We start from the raw sequence: 17,301 nt of genomic DNA, 5'->3' as shown, positions 1-17,301 counted from the left end.
GGCCGTCCCTCTTGAACTTAAACAAGAAAACATAAAGATACTTGCACCCCAATCTCTAGTTAATGGAGTATAAAACCAAGGGCCAAATAGCCGCCTGCGCATAGCCAAAACCCCTCTCATCGATCACATGACCTGATTAGCAGCATGACTCCACCTGCCAAGTTGTGACACGCTCAATTTTACCGTTTCCAGTTTTGTCAATGAGCCGATTACATCTTCAAATTGTGTCACTAAAGTGAGCATACGCGCTAAGTTGTTGCACTGATGGTGCAATTTACTCATTATTTAACCTGATGGGTCCTAACATAATCGCAAACATTAGGTTGTTGCAGATCAAATTTGATGAAACTGCGAAGAATAATTGACATCCGTGCAGCCAGAGAAGCTTTGATGCAAAACTGTAGTCGAAAGAAAACATCTGCAGAATAATCCCGCAATTGAGTAAACATCAGCAGCATGTGGCACCTAGGAAATGAATCGTGAAGTAATAAATAATCATGGGAAATGGCAAAAAACCAAACAGTACAACACGACGCTCGCCGAGCTTTCTTCTGATTGACTCCCAAGTCAGTTTCTTCATATTAACACTTCACACAACATACTATGAGCTCGACCATCAATCCACCATTCATTATACAACACGAGACTCGCTATAGCAGACATGTAGAAATCACTAGCACCACTCTTCTGACATATAGAAACACACATAGGATATAGTCGCAATTAACAACAATACTGCATCCATTGGATGTAATTAGTCCATAATAACTATAAGATGAATCTAGATGTCCTAAAATCCAAGCATAAGGTTCCACAAATCCACAAGATACAAGGGTAGGCTAGATGACCGCTCGGCATGGGCGTTAAGCTATCTCAAATCCAATCAACAAAGGTAGGCTAGATGATTTAGTAAATCAGACGACTACATAATACTTAGATTAAGTCAACTAAAACCTCATGTAAATCTTCCTAAAAAGAACTCATGTGAATCATCTTGCATCAGATTAATTTCAGTGGAGACGCCCACGCGATCGAGGAAATCCACTGCAAAATAACATAATATCAACGTCATTGTCTTGGAATTATCCCATCATGTGCACAAGAGTAGATTGCACAAAAACAATATTTGGAGCAAGTCAAACATGAAACCATACTTTTTTTTTCGACAGAAGGATAAAAAAACTATTGGACTGATCTTTCAAACTTAGGAGCCTGGACTTAACAGCACATCTCACATGTACGGAATATAGCTCTGGCAATAAAATACAAATAAGATGACAAATTTGCACATAGCCTTTGAAACACTTCGCTATCTTATCAGCCAAACAAAAGCTTGGTTTCCAAAACGTAACATATTATCCATGAAAAGCTTCGACAGAGAACAAATCGGAACACAATAAATCAAGCCAATATAAAGTACTAATAAGAGTAAAAGTAAGAACAAATCCCTCCGTTTTCCCCTAATAGTGGTGCATGAATTCAAAGTTTGTAACTTTGACCATTAATGTACAGACATTATTTGGATTTGTCAACAAAGGTTCCATGCAGTTACTTTTTGAATATATTTTCATAACAAGTAGAAAAGTTAATGATCAACCCAGCATATTATAGACCACGCTGAGGAGCATGGGTAACACAACAACACATTACCTAGTAGTCAGTCAGCACTCTCACTATCAGTGTCAAATGGAAATCCAGGGCCTGAATTACCCTTCTCATAGCCGCCACTCTCGGGATGTCTAAGAGAAACGCCAACCTTCCGGCATCCAAAGCAATGACCTTTCAGAAGAGTTCAAAAGTATTTAATAATGGCATATAAATTTAAGAAAGGACATTAAGAAAAGAAAGACAGTGATAGTAGAAAGAGATAAGTACCATGCTCACTAGGCTGCAGCGGGATGCAAAAGTACTGCGTTTTACCCTCCATGGATTTGGCTTCAGCAAAGAATTGCTGGTAGTTCCAATGCTTTGACCGAGACTGTCTTGTCCTCATTGTAAAATTGTAGTGATGGTATGATTTTGAGAAGGTGTCAAATATGAGACACTGGGAGTGAATCATCACAACCTCGTACTCAAGATTCTGAAACATCAATCATTTTATTAGAAGCATTCTCAAATTCATAAATAGGGTTACGAAAAGTTGATGATTTGCTAAAAGGCAAAAAGTCATATGACAATAGTTGTTCATTGGAATTTTAGAGGGAACATTGGACATACTTTATCTGCTGATTTATAGTTTTCAAATGCTCGAAGAACCTCCTTTTTCATCCATTTCATTCCATTTTTTCTTGCTTCTTTCTCCTCCATAAGTCTTTCAAAGCGATAGCATGCTTCCAGGATACCCGGATCATCAGTAGTTGTTGGTTTTAATTTCTCTCTAGCACTAGCCATCAAACTTTTCTCTATAGGTTGTTTAGCGGCCTTGTTATCCCTGCATCACAACATGGTATATAACTAGTAGAAAACATTTGCATTATTGATATCAGTGGTCGCTAACACGTATACATAACCAAAGTTTGAACATGGTGTAAAACGTCAATAACTAACAGGTTATTTCATATATAGATATACACAATGAAAAGTTCGTCTATTTGTATAAGACATACTACTTTATATGTACATACTATAAAATAGAAAAAGCATTGACTCCATTTTACTGCTCCCTCCGTCCCATAATATAAGAACGTTTTTTACACTAGTGGCTCTTGTATTATGGGACGGAGGGCATAGCTTTTATCATGTAGTTTTTGGGGCTTGCTTCGCATTTAACAAATGTAATTAATAGGGAAGAATATGTACCAATATATAGCTAATTTCATTTATGTAGTTACCAATGATTAGTAGTCGCGGCTAGTGGAGAGAATAATTTAGCATTAGGCACATCCCACACTAGCCTAAGCAGAGCGTCCATGTAGCTGGGTTGCACAAAGACACCCACATTATGCCAGTGAGGGACACTAGTGGTGAAACAAAAATGGGATTCATTTGCATACACGGGTCAGAATTTCAGTGGGCATGGTCCTAACAATCATAGGTTATAGGTAGATATATGTTGCATAATCGAAGTCCAATCAATGAGAAAGAAATATTAGACTTTTAATTGGACGTGAAATTAAGGAGAAATTTCTTACTTTTTAGGGTGATTCTTCATCATAGCCAATGTTGCCTTCACAGATCGTAAGCATTCATCAGGGTCAAGCTGAGACCTGCAATGGTCCTTCAAAATATTAGCGATGTCTGTTACTCTCATGATCTGTTTCAGAGAGAGAAAATATATCGCTGGAACTTCTACTTACTTAGATGTATCATATATGTTTGCAAAAGATTATAAATGAAGAACTTTTAACTGTGTTGGAAGGGGATGCACCCCGGAACGTAGAATAACACGGAACCCCACGCAAGACCTAATGTAGTTGTAGACAGTTGGCATGGTGCAGGGGCCATGAGCATGGCACCGCGATCCAGCAGTCCTCCAAATCCCTAGAAGTGCTATATTTCTAAACTTTCGCAAATATATGTGGACTTAGGCATGACAATAATAAATGAATAAATAGTAATACAAAACTGTGATACAATTATACTACAAACGAGCCTTATATTAAGACTTCAACTATTAGAAACAAGTTGTACCATATGACCACCAGAAAGCATGAAAATAAATATAATTTGCGGTAAAATTAATGTCAAAGGCAAGTTTTCTTACAGATATAGCTTGAGTTGGCGACCTTTCTCTCGTTCCTCTGCTCTCCAGTCATAAGTTAGTGAATTAGAAGCCTCAGCAGCAGCCGGCGAAGCAAGGGAAGCCTCCTCGGCAGCAGACGGCGAAGCAAGGGAAGCCTCCTCGGCAGCAGGCGGCGAAGCAAGGGAAGGCTCCGTGGCGGCAGCAGCCGGCGAAGCAACGGAAGCCTCCGCGGCGGCAGCAGCCGGCGAAGCAACGGAAGCCTCCGCGGCGGCAGCAGCCGGCGAAGCAACGGAAACCTCAACAGCAGGTGGTGGATCAAGGGAAGCCTCAACAGCAGGTGGTTGATCAAGGGAAGCCTCAACAGCAGGTGGTTGATCAAGGGAAGCCTCCTTGGGAAAAGGCGGCAGAGCGGGAAAAGGCGGCAGAGCAAAGTAATCCTGAATAGCAGGTTGTGGATCAAGGGAAGCCTCCTCGGCAGAAGGCGGTCGAGCGAGGGAAGCCTCAACAGCAGGTTGCGGATCAGGGGAAGGCTCGGCAGCAGGCGCCGCGGCAAGTGAAGGCTCTGCAGCAGGCGGCGGAGCAGGGGAAGCCTCGGCAACAGGCAGCAGAGCAAGGGAGGCCTGGGCAGCAGGCGGCGGAGCAAGGGAAGCCCGATGGCGCTCAATCGCAGCGACAGCTTCACCTAGGCCTCGAAAAGGCCCGCCAATGTGAGGAGGATAGACATGAAAGAAGCCACCCTTCAAGGCCATATGATACTTCCAACCGGACCTGCATCAATCGATACGAACAGAAAGTGGAATTAATAATAAATAAATATATGGAAGTAGCATTTCTTAAACTTAAATGAATCCCATCAATCGATCAGAGCAAAAGCGGAAATTGAATCCACAGCAAGCATGAAAATTAACAGAACAAATTCTAAAATTATTTTTACCATGGTGTGCAAAACAGCAGGCTTTCCCCCATCAGCGGGAATACTTGCCCGTACGCCTCAGCGCTATGGAAACGGAGCAGTCCAGGCAGGCTCGATTTTGGCCTGGGCGCATACTCTCTGAGCGCGGCCAGTGCCTCGGCGAGGCTCCGGAACGGACCGCGGTCTGGACCGTGGCAATCATGGTGGAATAACCCCTTCGTATCCGTGGTGATGTCCCTCAAGACGGCGGGACAACCGATCCATGGTGCGGCCGGCCGGCACGTCGTCCGGGCGGAGAGGAAGGCGCCGGCGGGAGAAAATGGAGCTGCTAGGGTTCAGTCACCGGCACAGGAGGTGCAGTCGGTGCTTCCTGGAGTAGTAGAGTTGGGGAGAGACAGGGGAAGCGTAGCTTTTGGTCCAGGCCCAATGGGTGAAGAAAACCACACACCGCCACCGCTTGATCGGAAGGGCAAAGGGGCCACGTCGTGTCGTACGTGACCGGACCGGGCTGTGCAACTCCTCCGTCTCTTTTTCACTTCCTCTTTTGCGATTAAGACATAGTGAATCTATTCATTGTAGTACTCCATAGTACTGTACAAAGTTACGCTTAACCAAAGACACTTATTCTAAGATGAAAGGAGTACAAAGCCACGATGGCAATGCTCCGGACGTGTCCACCGCACGACAGACAACACCCTATATTACACCTCAATTAGCACATCTCAAATCCTTGCAACGGGCCCAGTAGAGTGGAGTGGAGTGACCAGTGTTTGGTCTGAAGACCGGATGGCGACGAATATATTAGGGGTCAAGTGGCCCGGCGTGGTCCGGATCCGACGTGGCGGACGCACCCGTTTGCAGCCGGGCAATCATATCTACCTCATATTTGGATTGGATATGAGAGGCGTCGGTCTGCTCGAGCGTTTGAAGTCAATTTAAGACGTTTAAGTCGGGTTTTTTTTTTACCGATCAGTGACCGGATTGTCTGTCCGTTTAAGATTGATTTGGGGCGTCTAATTTTTTTTACCGGTCAATAATTAGGTTCGTCCGTCCGGGCGATTTAGGAGGTTATGGGGTGCCCGGGCTGTAGATGGTCTTATTCTAGAGTTGTACTAGTAATGTGTTTCTCAAATCAAAGTATAAAACGGAACTGAAGGTGATGCTAATAAGTCAAGATGGATAGATGGATGCAAGACAAGAAGACGAAGGAAACGAGAATTGTACTAATAACTGGGACAAAGGAAAGTGAGGGAACAAAAAGTCTTACGGGATCGGGAGCTCCATGCTTGCTACCTAGTCGACCGGAACCGATGGACAATCACGCCGAGAAAAAGTAGGGTATCAACAAGATGCGCGCTGGCTGGATCAAGGATGAATATGTTGCGTGGAAAGGTACACGGTAGATATATATGGGAGGCGCGGTGGATCGAGGTTACAGAGAAACGACGGAATCGAAGGGGACTCAAAATCGTATTCTCATTCCGTTCAGGACTTTGTTAGGTCGGGGGGGGGGGGGGGGGGGGGGGGGGGGGGCTTTATCTCTTTTTTGTTTTGCGGAAACAACAACTCACCGGCAGTTATTGATTCTGAATACAATTACTAGGCCAGAAAAAACCAAAGAAAACTGACCAACCCCACGCTCCCCAACCACGGCGACTGCACGCCTCCCGCTCGCCATTGCCCCCACCGCAGATCTCGCCGCGCTGACCTCGCGGCATGCCTCCACGGCGATGAAGATCGGAGCCCGCGGCCGAGGCCGCTCCCCCTCCCCCTCCCCCTTCCCCCACTCGTTTCCCTCCCCAAGTTCAGGAAGCTTTTGTGGAGTTGGTGAGACTGGTCTCACCGCTCCCGCAGGCGATATCCATGGCGACGGGCGATCGGAGTTGGGTGGAACCGGCGACAAGGATTCACGACGCTACTGCGGCGTGGATCCGGCGAGTCCAGGATTGGAAGGCGGCAGATCAGGTGGTGGCAGTGGCGAGAGATCCAGATACGCGAGCCGCGGCGAGCAGATATGCAGAGACTTGCCGTCTACGAGCAGAGGGAGAACAGAGGATCCTGGCGAAGCGGATCTACGACAAGGCTATGGTGGTGGAGAGACAAAGGATGCCTGCACTCCCCGTTGACCGAGTTCGTGAAGTGGGCGAGGGCAGAGGCGAAATCCGAAGATCCCCGCAGGGCGCTGAGATGGGAGGGCATGCTTGGAGTGATTCCATCGGGTGCGCCGCTGCAAAACATCTCGTGCTGGCCGCCGTCGTCGATTCGGGATTGAGCTCGGCTGGAGTTCAAGTCGCCACGCCCCCAGGCTCACCCATGGCGTACAGAAGAGGCAGTGATGCCAGGAGTAGGCGTGCTTCGCCGTCGCCGATGTCGTTCAGTTCGCCGGTGAGGAGAGCCGTGGGTCGAAGAGTCACTGCCAGGAGGGCCCTGCAGGTCAGTGAGCAGCTAGCGGCGGACCCCACTTGCCCCGTCCTCATACCTTTAGCGGGAGTGGTGGTTGCGACCCTTCAAAAGGCGTCTCCCCCCTCAGATCCGCACCAGGAGGGCCCGGGTCGGGGGCAAGCTAGGGTTCGTCCTATACATAGCAGGTTCAGCAAATCCAATCTGGTGTGGGTTCGAAAGGACAAATTCATTTCTGGAGAATTCACTGAAGCGGATTGCCACCCAGTCGGTAATTCAGATCGTTTGACAGCTCCAAAATTCTTCTCCTTCTCTCAAGATTACTGGGCAAGGAAATCGGGCAAGATCCCGTTCGCTTCCATTGTCAAGATGGCTGGAGGAGGAAGAGATGCTAGCAACCGTGGAGGGAGATATGGCTCGGGGAGGGACCGTAATGGTCGCCCCCTGCTCCCACTCCGTCGGGGCAGGATAGGACCGCTCCGCCGCCGCTGGTTCCTCAGGCGCCTCAAGTTGCACCGCCGTAGATGTCGATCTACGCCAAGCCCCCATTGTTTTCCAGTTGGTTATGCTCAATCTATGATGCAGGCAGGAGGGCGGATGTATGGATATCAAGGGGGCTAGAATCCTCAGATGCAGCAGTTGCAGCAGATGCCACAATGGGCGAATCAGCAGCAGTTCCCCTTCCAGTATCTGCCTCCTACTCAGATTTTTCCCCAACAATTCAGCCCTCAGATGCAGCAGGTCCAGTTTGGAGGAAGTGGATCATCTACTGGAGGAAGTGTGCAGAACATCCAGCCGGAGTCTAGCAAGAATAAGAAAAAGAAGAACCAAAAGATCGAGCAGGCAGCTGCTACTACTGCTAGTGATGAATCCTCCTCCATTAATGTTGATCCTAAGTTCATTGGGGCAATTTGCTACAATTGTGGTCTCCCAGGTCACTTTGTGGGCACGTGCCCCATCCCAAAAGTGTGTTTCATCTGCAAGACCCCTGGCCACCACATGGATACATGTCCTACTTGGTACAAACCCTACCCTGCTGCCATGTACTGGGGGAGGCTAATAATGGTCTAGGATTTTTTTTCATATTGAAACTGGTGGCAAGGAGGACTGCGAGTGGCTAAACTTTGGAAATGTTGGCCTAGTCTTAATTGAAAAAGGAGAGATCACTGAGAAAGAGCTGGGGCTATGTTTCTCTGATAGTGGAACACTAACTGGCCCTGGCAGATCAGAAGATATGATGAGAAAAAATTCATTGTCAGGTTTCCCCCCACCAAGAAGATCAAAGATCTGGTGGAATATCCTTCCATTAACCTGAAGAAAGAAGGAGTGACTATATCTTTCAGTGATTGGAATGGAGAAATGCCATCCTATGACACTCTGGAGGAAACTTGGATTGTGATTGAAGGACTGCCTCCCAAATGGATATCCTGGAGCATTATCTCTCAAATATCTACTATGCTGGGGGTCCTTGTTAATGTTGATTGGCACACTATCTTCAGGAGCTTCTATGAGAAGGTGAGGATCCAGGTAGCTGTCAGAGACCCTGCTAAGATTCCCAGAGACAGGATGGTGGAGATACACCATGAACTATATTTGCTGCAGTTTACCGTGGAGTCTGAGGCTGTGAGTGGTCATGAGTCAGATAATCCTCCAGGCCCTGATGATAACAATCCCTCTTAGAACAAGCATACTGAAGAAGAATTTGATTCCAGTGGTGATGACTTACTTGGAGAAGATATGGATACTGGAAATAGCAACAACAATGCCAAAGACAAGCATCAAACCACTGGATCCAATGGAGCCAGGACTATGCAGAAGTGCTCTACACCTGCTCCCAGAGCTAATGAAGAAAATGTAGTCTCCTCCAAATTCCTGGGTGCACCTATGACCAAAAGCTACCTTGAGGCAGTGAAGAAGAGACACAATGATACGATGGGCACCCCCTCCTGGATCAATGTGAAGCTGCTGCTGACAAGCCTGTTTCTCAGAAGTGCACTAGTACTCAGCAGAAGTGGGGCCCTGTGGTGGCCTCCAGAGTTAGCACCAGGAACAAGAGAGATAACAGACCAGCTCTTCAAAAAGCTCAGGAGTTAAAGCAAATTAAAAACCTGGAAAAACCTACTATAAGAAAAGGTACATATAACTCTTTCGCTTGCTTAGATGATTCTCTTCTTATTAAAACTGCAGAGTGCTCAGGTATTAACTTGGGTGATAGCAGGGATAATATCAGAGATAATATCTGCAATATTAAGCAGATTGAGTTAGATAGACTTGCTAAATTTAATTCTGAAAATCCTGATGTATTTTTACCTACAAGTATAGATATTACTGGTGAGGAATTTAGTGATATTGTTGCTAATCCTGGGATTAATGTTGAGTCAGAAGAGGGGACACATATGAATGTGCTCCCTACTTCAGACTCCCCTTGGATTGAGGTCAATAGGAAATTCAACTCCTGTAGAGGGAGAAGGAAAATTAACTTTATTGTTAAAATGATAGGTATTTTTTGGAACATTAGAGGGTTGAATGGCCCCATTAAAGTTGACAAACTGAAAGAGCTCATTAGAGCCAATAGCCCTGATTTTATTTGTATTTCTGAGACCAAGAAAGAAGAATTTACTCTTCTACAGCTTGAAGCTTTTGATCCCAGATCTGATTTCCAATGGAAATGGCTCCCTGCAATTAACACTGCGGGAGGGATTTTGATTGGATGTAAGGTGGATCTGTTTGAATTAGTCCAATGTGATTTACACAATTTCAGTATTTCTTGCTTGCTTAAAAACAAACAGGATCTCTCTATTTGGAGACTTATTGCTGTTTATGGTTCTGCCTATGACCAGTTTAAAATGGATTTCATTAATGAACTCCACTCCTTGTCAACTGACTGGTCAGGGCCCACTCTGGTTGGGGGTGATTTCAATCTTATTAGAGAGGCTAGTGATAAAAACACTGGTGTTATTAATCAACATTGGGCTGACCTCTTTAATGACTGGGTTAATAGATTTGGCTTATTAGAGCTCAAGATCAATGGGCGGAAGTTCACTTGGGGCAATAACCAGGACAATTTAGTGTTGGCCACCATAGATAGAGTGTTCATGTCCACTGATTGGGCCTCTGCTTACCCTGGTGTGCACCTTAAAGCACTATCTAGATTAGGGAGTGATCACACTCCACTGGTAATTAATACCTGTGCTTTCTCCATTCCCAAATACAAGCATTTCAGATTTGAAAAGTGGTGCCTGGAAGTAGATGGGTTTAGAGATGTTGTGGTTAAAGCTTGGATTGCTAAATGCCCTTTTAAAAAGGCAATAGATGTCTGGTAGTTCAAGATTAGAAATTCCAGAAAAGCCATTAAAGGGTGGATGGCCAATTATGAGGCAGAGCAGAACAGGAACAAACAAGCCTTGGTGGCTGAGTATAACTGTCTGGATATTTTTTCTGAATCAAATCCTCCTTCTCCTAACACTAACAGAAGGATCAAAAAAATTGCAAGGGGGCTGGAAGAAATCTGGAGGAAAGAAGAAATCAAGGCCATGCAGAGATCTAGAGAGAGAGACATACTGGAAGGGGACTTAAATTCTAGCTACTTTAAAGCTGTAGCTAATCAAAAGAGGAGAAAGAAGCAGATCATGGCGCTGGAAGGAAATGAAGGTACTGTAACTGACCCTGAAGGTATCATGAATATTGCTGTGAATTACTACAAAAAACTATTTGGTTTCCAAGATAAAATTAACATCAACCTAAAAGATGACTTTTGGGAAGATGGAGAGAAGGTTACTGATGCACATAATTGCATCCTAGACACCCCCTTCTCTGAAAAGGAAATTAAGGATGCTATGTTTGGCTCATGTGCTGAAGGAGCTCCTGGGCCAGATGGTTTTCCTTTTTTATTTTATCAACAATTTTGGGACCTTATTAAAGGTGACTTATTTGCTCTGTTTAATGATTGGGAGAAAGGTGATCTAGACCTATATAGACTCAACTTCTCCCTACTTACTTTAGTTCCTAAAGAGGCTGATGCCACTAGGATGAAGAAGTTTAGGCCTCTTGCTATGATTAATTGCAGTTTTAAGATCTTTGCTAAATGTGCCACTAATAAGTTTGGCCCTATTTGCAAAGACTTAATTTCTTTGAACCAGACAACCTTTATAAAAGGCAGATTTATTGCTGAGAGCATTATTGCAGCCCATGAAATTATTCATTCTGTTCACTCCAGTAAGCAGTCTGGTTTTGTGTTTAAATTAGATTATGAAAAAGCTTATGACGTGATCAACAGAGAGTTTCTGATGGACATGATGCATAACAGAGGATTTAGTACAAAATGGATGAGGAAAGTTGAATCCCTTCTATATAAAGGCTCTGTTGGAGTTAATGTTAATAATAGTAACAGTGATTTCTTTGTTGCTGGTAAAGGGTGAGACAAGGGGACCCATATTCCCCTTTGCTTTTCAACCTAGTAGCTGATGTTTTTACTAGAATTCTTGTTAAAGCCTCCAGGAATAATATCCTAGAAGGTCTTTTCCCTAGCTCCAATCCAGCTGGCATCATAAGTATGCAGTATGCTGATGACACTTTACTTTTTCTCAGTAATAACACATCTCATGCCAGAAACCATAAATGGTTACTTTCCTGCTTTGAACAATTATTTGGTATGAGAATTAATTTCCACAAATGTGACCTGGTGCCCATTAATATTAATGAGGATGATGCCAATATATTTGCTCAAATCCTTGGTTGCAAACTAAGTGAGTTCCCTATTAAATATTTAGGTGCTCCTCTCCATCACAGAAAACTAAAGAAAAGTGAGCTCCAGCCTACTGTTGATAAAATTATCAAGAGAGGGGCTGGGTGGAGGGGAAGATTGTTGTCTTCTGGCAAGAGACTCACATTAGTGAAGACTTGTCCATCCACTATTCCTGGCTACCTTATGGGGATTATTAAATTCCCAAAATGGGCCATAAAACTAATTAATTCTCAACTAGCTCACTGCTTTTGGGATGATTATGAGGGGCATCATAAATATCACCTTGCTGCCTGGGGGAATGTGACTCTACAAAAGTAGCATGGGGGTCTAGGTATCCCCAATATTGCTGACATGAATCTCTGCCTCTTAGCTTCCTGGATTAAAAGATATTTCCTGGACGAGGGAAAGATTTGGAAGCAAATTATTGATGCCAAATATAGAACGCGTAGTCCTAACATTTTTACTTGCCCTAGCAATGGTGCTTCCCCCTTTTGGAAAGGGATCCTTTGGGCTGCTAAAGCCACTAGTGTGGGTTATTCCTGGACAGTTGGGAATGGTAAGAGCATTAGATTCTGGGAAGATCAGTGGATTGGGCATACCACCCTTGCTACCCAATATTGGGACTTGTACACTGTTGCCAATGACCATAATATTTCTATTAGTGAAGTATGGGATGGCACTAACCTTAAGATTACTTTTAGGAGGTGTTTCACCCAAAAGATGCTAGCTGATTGGAATGATCTGTTTAGTCGCATTATTAATATTAATCTAAATGACAGGGAAGATACCATCCACTGGAATTATGAAGCTAAGGGTGTCTATACTGTTAAATCTTTCTACAACATTGTTAATTTTAGGGGGGTTAGGCCGGGTAACTTAACAGTTATTTGGAATATCAACGTTCCCCTGAGGATTCAGATCTTTCTCTGGCTTATGGCCAAAAACAAGTTGTTAACGAGAGACAATCTACAAAAAAGACAGCAAGTAGAAGATGCTACTTGTCTTTTCTGTGGTGAATCTGAATCTATTGAACATCTATTTTTTGGTTGTGTTGTTGCGATAGAACTATGGAGAGTGATTTTTGATATATCTAACAAGCAAGCTGGAATGTCCGTTGATGACATGCTGGCCTGGTGGTTTAATCACAAAAATCACTCAGCGGACTGTTTGTTACATTCTGCTGTCTTTTGGACTCTGTGAAAGCATCGTAACGACATTTGTTTCAATCATGTTCCCTGGCTTGGGATGCAGGTGTTGTGGAGGAAAACTGCTACTATGCTAGGCAGTTGGATGGTTCGATGCTCTGGCCCTGTCAAAGAAAGGGTGATACACTTGGTGAGAAAGCTGGAGCAGGAAGCGCCCCCCTCCTGATGTGGCCAGACCCTGGCTAGGCCTTCTGCAGTGCTCGGAGGTGCTGCGCGAACCGTGACACTGACTGAGATCTGGGTGGTCCTCTGAGCAGCTCCCCCAGTTTCTCTTTCTCTGCCGGTTGTTAGTATCTTTGAGTGTAGCTCCTAAAACCTTTAGTAGTTTAGTATTTGGCGCTCTGCCTGTTGAGGCTGAGACAACTCTTTTGCTGGGGCAGCGTGTGTGCTGTTTTATCTCCCCCGCGTGCTTGTAAACAGGATGATGGTTATCTGTGGTTTCATTTGGTAATACAAGTGGAGCCGGGGCCGAGAGCCCTTTTCCTCTAAAAACAATTACTAGTACTAGTGTATATCTTTTTTGGCAACAAAAGAAGAAATACAGGAGCCCCTGTGCCCAATTGCCAGTGGCAACAAAAGCGTGGGGGTTGCCTAAAAAAGAAAAAGGAAAAAACAAAAGGATGGGGAGCGGCCTGCTTGCAAACGCCGCTGACGCTGGCACTGAGATTTGGTGCTTTAACTTTTCTCATCTGTCCTTTTGCCAACGATAAAGCTTCCTTTCCCGTCAAAAAAGGAAACAATAAAGCTTCCTTCCGGTAAAAACAAAAAACAAAACTGAGATAGGCTTCTTCAAGTGAGACGTCTATTCGACACCAGTCAAGGCTTCAGGCGTTCCAAAACGCACTCTCGGATTGCTTCTTGGAGGATATAGGATTTACAGGTGACAAATTCACCTAGTTTTGTGGAGGTCTAAAGGAGCGGCTTGACCTAGCTGTAGCAAATTCTGAATGGATGGCTATGCACCCGTTGGTTGGTCTAAACAATTTAGAGATGGGTAAATCTGATCACCACCCAATCTGTTTGGACACGAAATATATGTCGGGGGTTGCGGAGAGCAGGCCTAAATATGGTCGTAAATTTGAAGCAAGATGGTTAGAAGAAGAAACAGTGGAGGAAATAGTAAAAACTGCTTGGTTGAAAGCTGTCCATCAAGGCTTGTGTCCATCGGCTAGAGAAAAACTGGAGTCTGTCCATAAGGACCTTCACGCTTGGGACAGGCAGGTTCTCAAGGGGCCTCGAACCCATCTTAAGAAGGCACACAGGGAGCTTGAAAATCTGATGCGTGCTCCATACACTGATGAAGTAAAGATGAAACAAAAGGAACTCTCGGTTCTTATTGAAAATTTGCTTGATCAAGATGAAGTTTACTGGGTGCAGCGTGGCCGTGTTACCTGGCTTCGCCGTGGTGATCGTAGCATGAAGTATTTTAACCAGTTTTCCTCTGCTAGGTGTCGGAGAAATTTGATCAAAAAATTGAGAAATAGTAATAATGGGTGGGTTGAGGGTAATGATAACCTCAATCCATTAATTTGTGATTATTTTGGTAACCTTTTTAAGTCTGATTCAGCCGAGATCAACCAGGAGCTCATGCATGCGGTCAAGCCACGTGTATCGAGCAGTATGAATAGGCTTCTTATTGCGCCATACTCTAGGGATGAGGTGCGCAAGGCTCTGTTTCAGATCGGGGACATGAAGGCACCCGGCCCGGATGGCCTGCATGCAATTTTCTTCAAAAGGTTTTGGCATATCCTTGGAGATGAGCTTACTAATGAGGTTCTTGATGCAATTAATAACAAGAAAATCCCAAATGGATGGAATCAAACAAACATTGTTTTGATCCCAAAGGTAGAAAGTCCAGAGGTAATCACTCAATATAGGCCAATTAGTCTATGCAACGTTGTCTATAAAATCATCTCCAAAATGTTGGCTAATAGACTAAAGAAGATTCTCCCAGAAGTTATTTCCCCAACACAAAGTGCTTTTGTGCCGGGTAGACTGATTACAGATAATGTGTTGGTGGCTTATGAGTGTTTTCATGCAATAAAAAAGAAGACCCATGGATCCAATGGGTACTGTGCAGTAAAGCTGGATATGCTAAAGGCATACGATAGAGTTGAATGGGGTTTTTTGAAACAGATGATGTTGAAGTTGGGTTTTCATTCGCAGTGGGTTGATCTGATTATGGAATGTGTTTCCTCCGTGAGCTACAGAGTAAGATTTAATGATACAGAGACTGAGGAATTCTTGCCAACTAGAGGCCTGAGACAGGGGGATCCCTTGTCACCATATCTTTTTCTGTTATGTTCTGAGGGTCTTTCATGCTTGTTGGCTCATGAAGAGGAAGTTGGTGGAATTGAAGGCATACAAGTCTGCAGAAACGCTCCATCTATATCCCACCTCCTTTTTGCCGACGATTCCTTGATTCTCATGAGGGCTAATGTTCATAATGCTAATACTTTGAAAAGAGTGTTGGATACCTATTGTGGAAGTTTGGGACAACTGGTGAGTAATGCAAAATCTAGTATTTTCTTTAGCCCCAATACTAGTGTCAGTGTTAGAGAAGATATTTGTAGGGAGTTGAATATTTTGACGGAAGCGCTCTCTGATAAATATTTAGGTTTGCCCACCATGGTTGGGGTAGACCGTAGTGACTGCTTCCAACACCTCATTGATAGAATATGTCAGCGTTTGAAAGGTTGGAAGGAAAAGGTCCTCTCAATGCAAGGAAAGGAGATACTTTTGAAATCAGTTGCACAGGCAATCCCTTCGTATGCTATGTCAGTTTTTAAACTTCCAAAAGGGATCTGCAAATCTATTACCGATGAGATTGCGGGATTTTGGTGGGGTGATAAGGAGGAGAAAAAGAAAATGCATTGGTTTGCATGGTGGAAGATATGTGTTCCAAAGAAAAAAGGTGGTATGGGCTTTAGGGACCTTCACAGTTTTAACCTTGCTATGTTAGCAAAACAATGTTGGCGACTGCTCCAGAATCCAGACTCTTTGTGTGCACGTGTTCTTAGTGCAAAATATTATCCCGACGGAAACATCCTGAATGCGGGACCGAAGAAGGGTTCTTCTTACACTTGGCAGAGCATTGTCTCAGGTATCCAAACCTTTAAACGGGGTTGCATATGGCGTGTTGGCGCGGGATCAAAAATCAACATTTGGCAAGATCCCTGGATACCATCAAGTGAAACTCGAAGAGTAATAACACCAAGGGGTGATACACTACTTGGAAAAGTTGAAGAATTAATTGATCCACACACTGGACCGTGGGACGTTGACCTTATTCAATCAGTTTTTTCGCCTGTGGATGTTCACCGAATCCTCCAAATACCTCTTCGGGTGGAAGTGTTAGAGGATTTTCTTGCATGGAGTGGTACTCGATCAGGGACGTTCTCTATTCGGTCGGCCTATCACGTGGAATATGAACATCAGTTCGGTCATCAATGGAATTGGCCGGAGGGTCAAGGCAGTTCCCAACTGAACACTATATGGAAACATATTTGGAGTCTTCATATCCCAGGTAAAGTGAAGCATTTCGTTTGGAAAGTGCTCAGGGGAGTACTACCTTGTTTCGGAGTTCTTGCGGGACGTCATATCCCAACAAGTGGAGAGTGCCCAATCCGTCATGTTGGGTTTGAAGACATCCAACATTGTTTATTCACTTGCCCTCGTGTTATTGAAATTTGGTCTGAACTTGGTCTGGTAGATGTTATCACAAAGGCGGTTGCTGAAGACCAGTCTGGATCAGTCACCATGGAGATCATTGTTAGGGCTCAAGTTGTTGTAGGAGAGTTGCCATTGCCCCAATTAGTTGCAGTTGCAGCCTGGTACATCTGGTGGCAGCGATGGCAATTCGTGAAGGGAGAAAATATTCTGGCCCCTAACCGCACTGCTACTGCTATTAAGGTTATCTGCACTGACTTTGTTAGAGCGACAACTCCTAAACAGCCAGTTCGAAAACATGATCATATGTGGAAGAAACCAGATAGAGGGGCAGTTAAAATAAATGTTGATGCCTCCTTTTGTGCTGAAAATTTATCTGGAGCTACAGGTGCTGCTGCTCGCGATGACAGAGGTGATTTTATTGCAGCGGCTAATTGGTTCATACCACATGTTAGTAATGTTGATGCAGCTGAAATAATTGCAGTTCGAAATGGGATGATTCTCGCAGAAAGGATTGGGTGTAATTCACTGATCATTGAATCTGATAGTACGGTTGCAGGGGAAGCCTTTAATCAACAAGAAACATACTTTGGTCCTGAGGCGGCTATCATCAGGGAGTGTAAGCAAATGGAGTTGGAATTTGCAAAGACTTCCTTTGTGCATTGTTTTCGTGAAGCGGATGAGGTAG

At 44.4% G+C, this 17,301-nt stretch overlaps 2 protein-coding genes across 4 annotated transcripts; one reads left to right on the top strand and one right to left on the bottom strand.

Annotated features, from left to right (window-relative positions):
* Positions 1-714: 714 nt before the first annotated feature.
* Positions 715-5,050, bottom strand: LOC109777271 (uncharacterized). 2 transcript variants are annotated; one of them, XM_020335918.4, is made up of 8 exons: positions 4,617-4,995; positions 3,979-4,450; positions 3,704-3,942; positions 3,132-3,206; positions 2,218-2,431; positions 1,876-2,080; positions 1,651-1,779; positions 715-1,044 (listed from the first exon to the last, which is right to left on the bottom strand). In XM_020335918.4, exons 1-7 carry the CDS (start codon positions 4,646-4,648, stop codon positions 1,658-1,660), a joined length of 1,359 nt encoding a protein of 452 aa, XP_020191507.3. In that variant the 5' UTR covers positions 4,649-4,995; the 3' UTR covers positions 715-1,044; positions 1,651-1,657. The 2 variants fall into 2 exon arrangements, with proteins under 2 accessions (XP_020191507.3, XP_020191506.3); XM_020335917.4 differs by having other exon boundaries at positions 3,704-4,450; positions 4,617-5,050.
* A 1,174-nt stretch (positions 5,051-6,224) lies between these two features.
* Positions 6,225-13,439, top strand: LOC120976593 (uncharacterized). 2 transcript variants are annotated; one of them, XM_073510229.1, is made up of 3 exons: positions 6,225-9,128; positions 10,489-10,646; positions 12,991-13,439. In XM_073510229.1, the coding sequence occupies exon 1, from the start codon at positions 6,459-6,461 to the stop codon at positions 7,614-7,616; it is 1,158 nt and encodes a 385-aa protein (XP_073366330.1). In that variant the 5' UTR covers positions 6,225-6,458; the 3' UTR covers positions 7,617-9,128; positions 10,489-10,646; positions 12,991-13,439. The 2 variants fall into 2 exon arrangements, with proteins under 2 accessions (XP_073366330.1, XP_073366331.1); XM_073510230.1 differs by lacking the exon at positions 10,489-10,646.
* Positions 13,440-17,301: the final 3,862 nt, after the last annotated feature.

The sequence above is a fragment of the Aegilops tauschii genome, chromosome 3, assembly GCF_002575655.3.
Source record: "Aegilops tauschii subsp. strangulata cultivar AL8/78 chromosome 3, Aet v6.0, whole genome shotgun sequence".
NCBI classification, from domain to species: Eukaryota; Viridiplantae; Streptophyta; class Magnoliopsida; order Poales; family Poaceae; genus Aegilops; species Aegilops tauschii.
This window is presented reverse-complemented; position numbering and strand designations above follow the sequence as displayed.

Coding starts and splice junctions, on each gene's coding strand:
- LOC120976593 (XM_073510230.1), top strand. CDS start 6,459: ATGGCGACGGGCGATCGGAGTTGGGTGGAACCGGCGACAAGGATTCAC.
- LOC109777271 (XM_020335917.4), bottom strand. CDS start 4,648: ATGGGGGAAAGCCTGCTGTTTTGCACACCATG. Junction 3,207..3,703: donor CGCCAACTCAAGCTATATCT/GTAAGAAAACTT, acceptor GGACCATTGCAG/GTCTCAGCTTGACCCTGATG. Junction 2,432..3,131: donor ATGAAGAATCACCCTAAAAA/GTAAGAAATTTC, acceptor GTTGTGATGCAG/GGATAACAAGGCCGCTAAAC.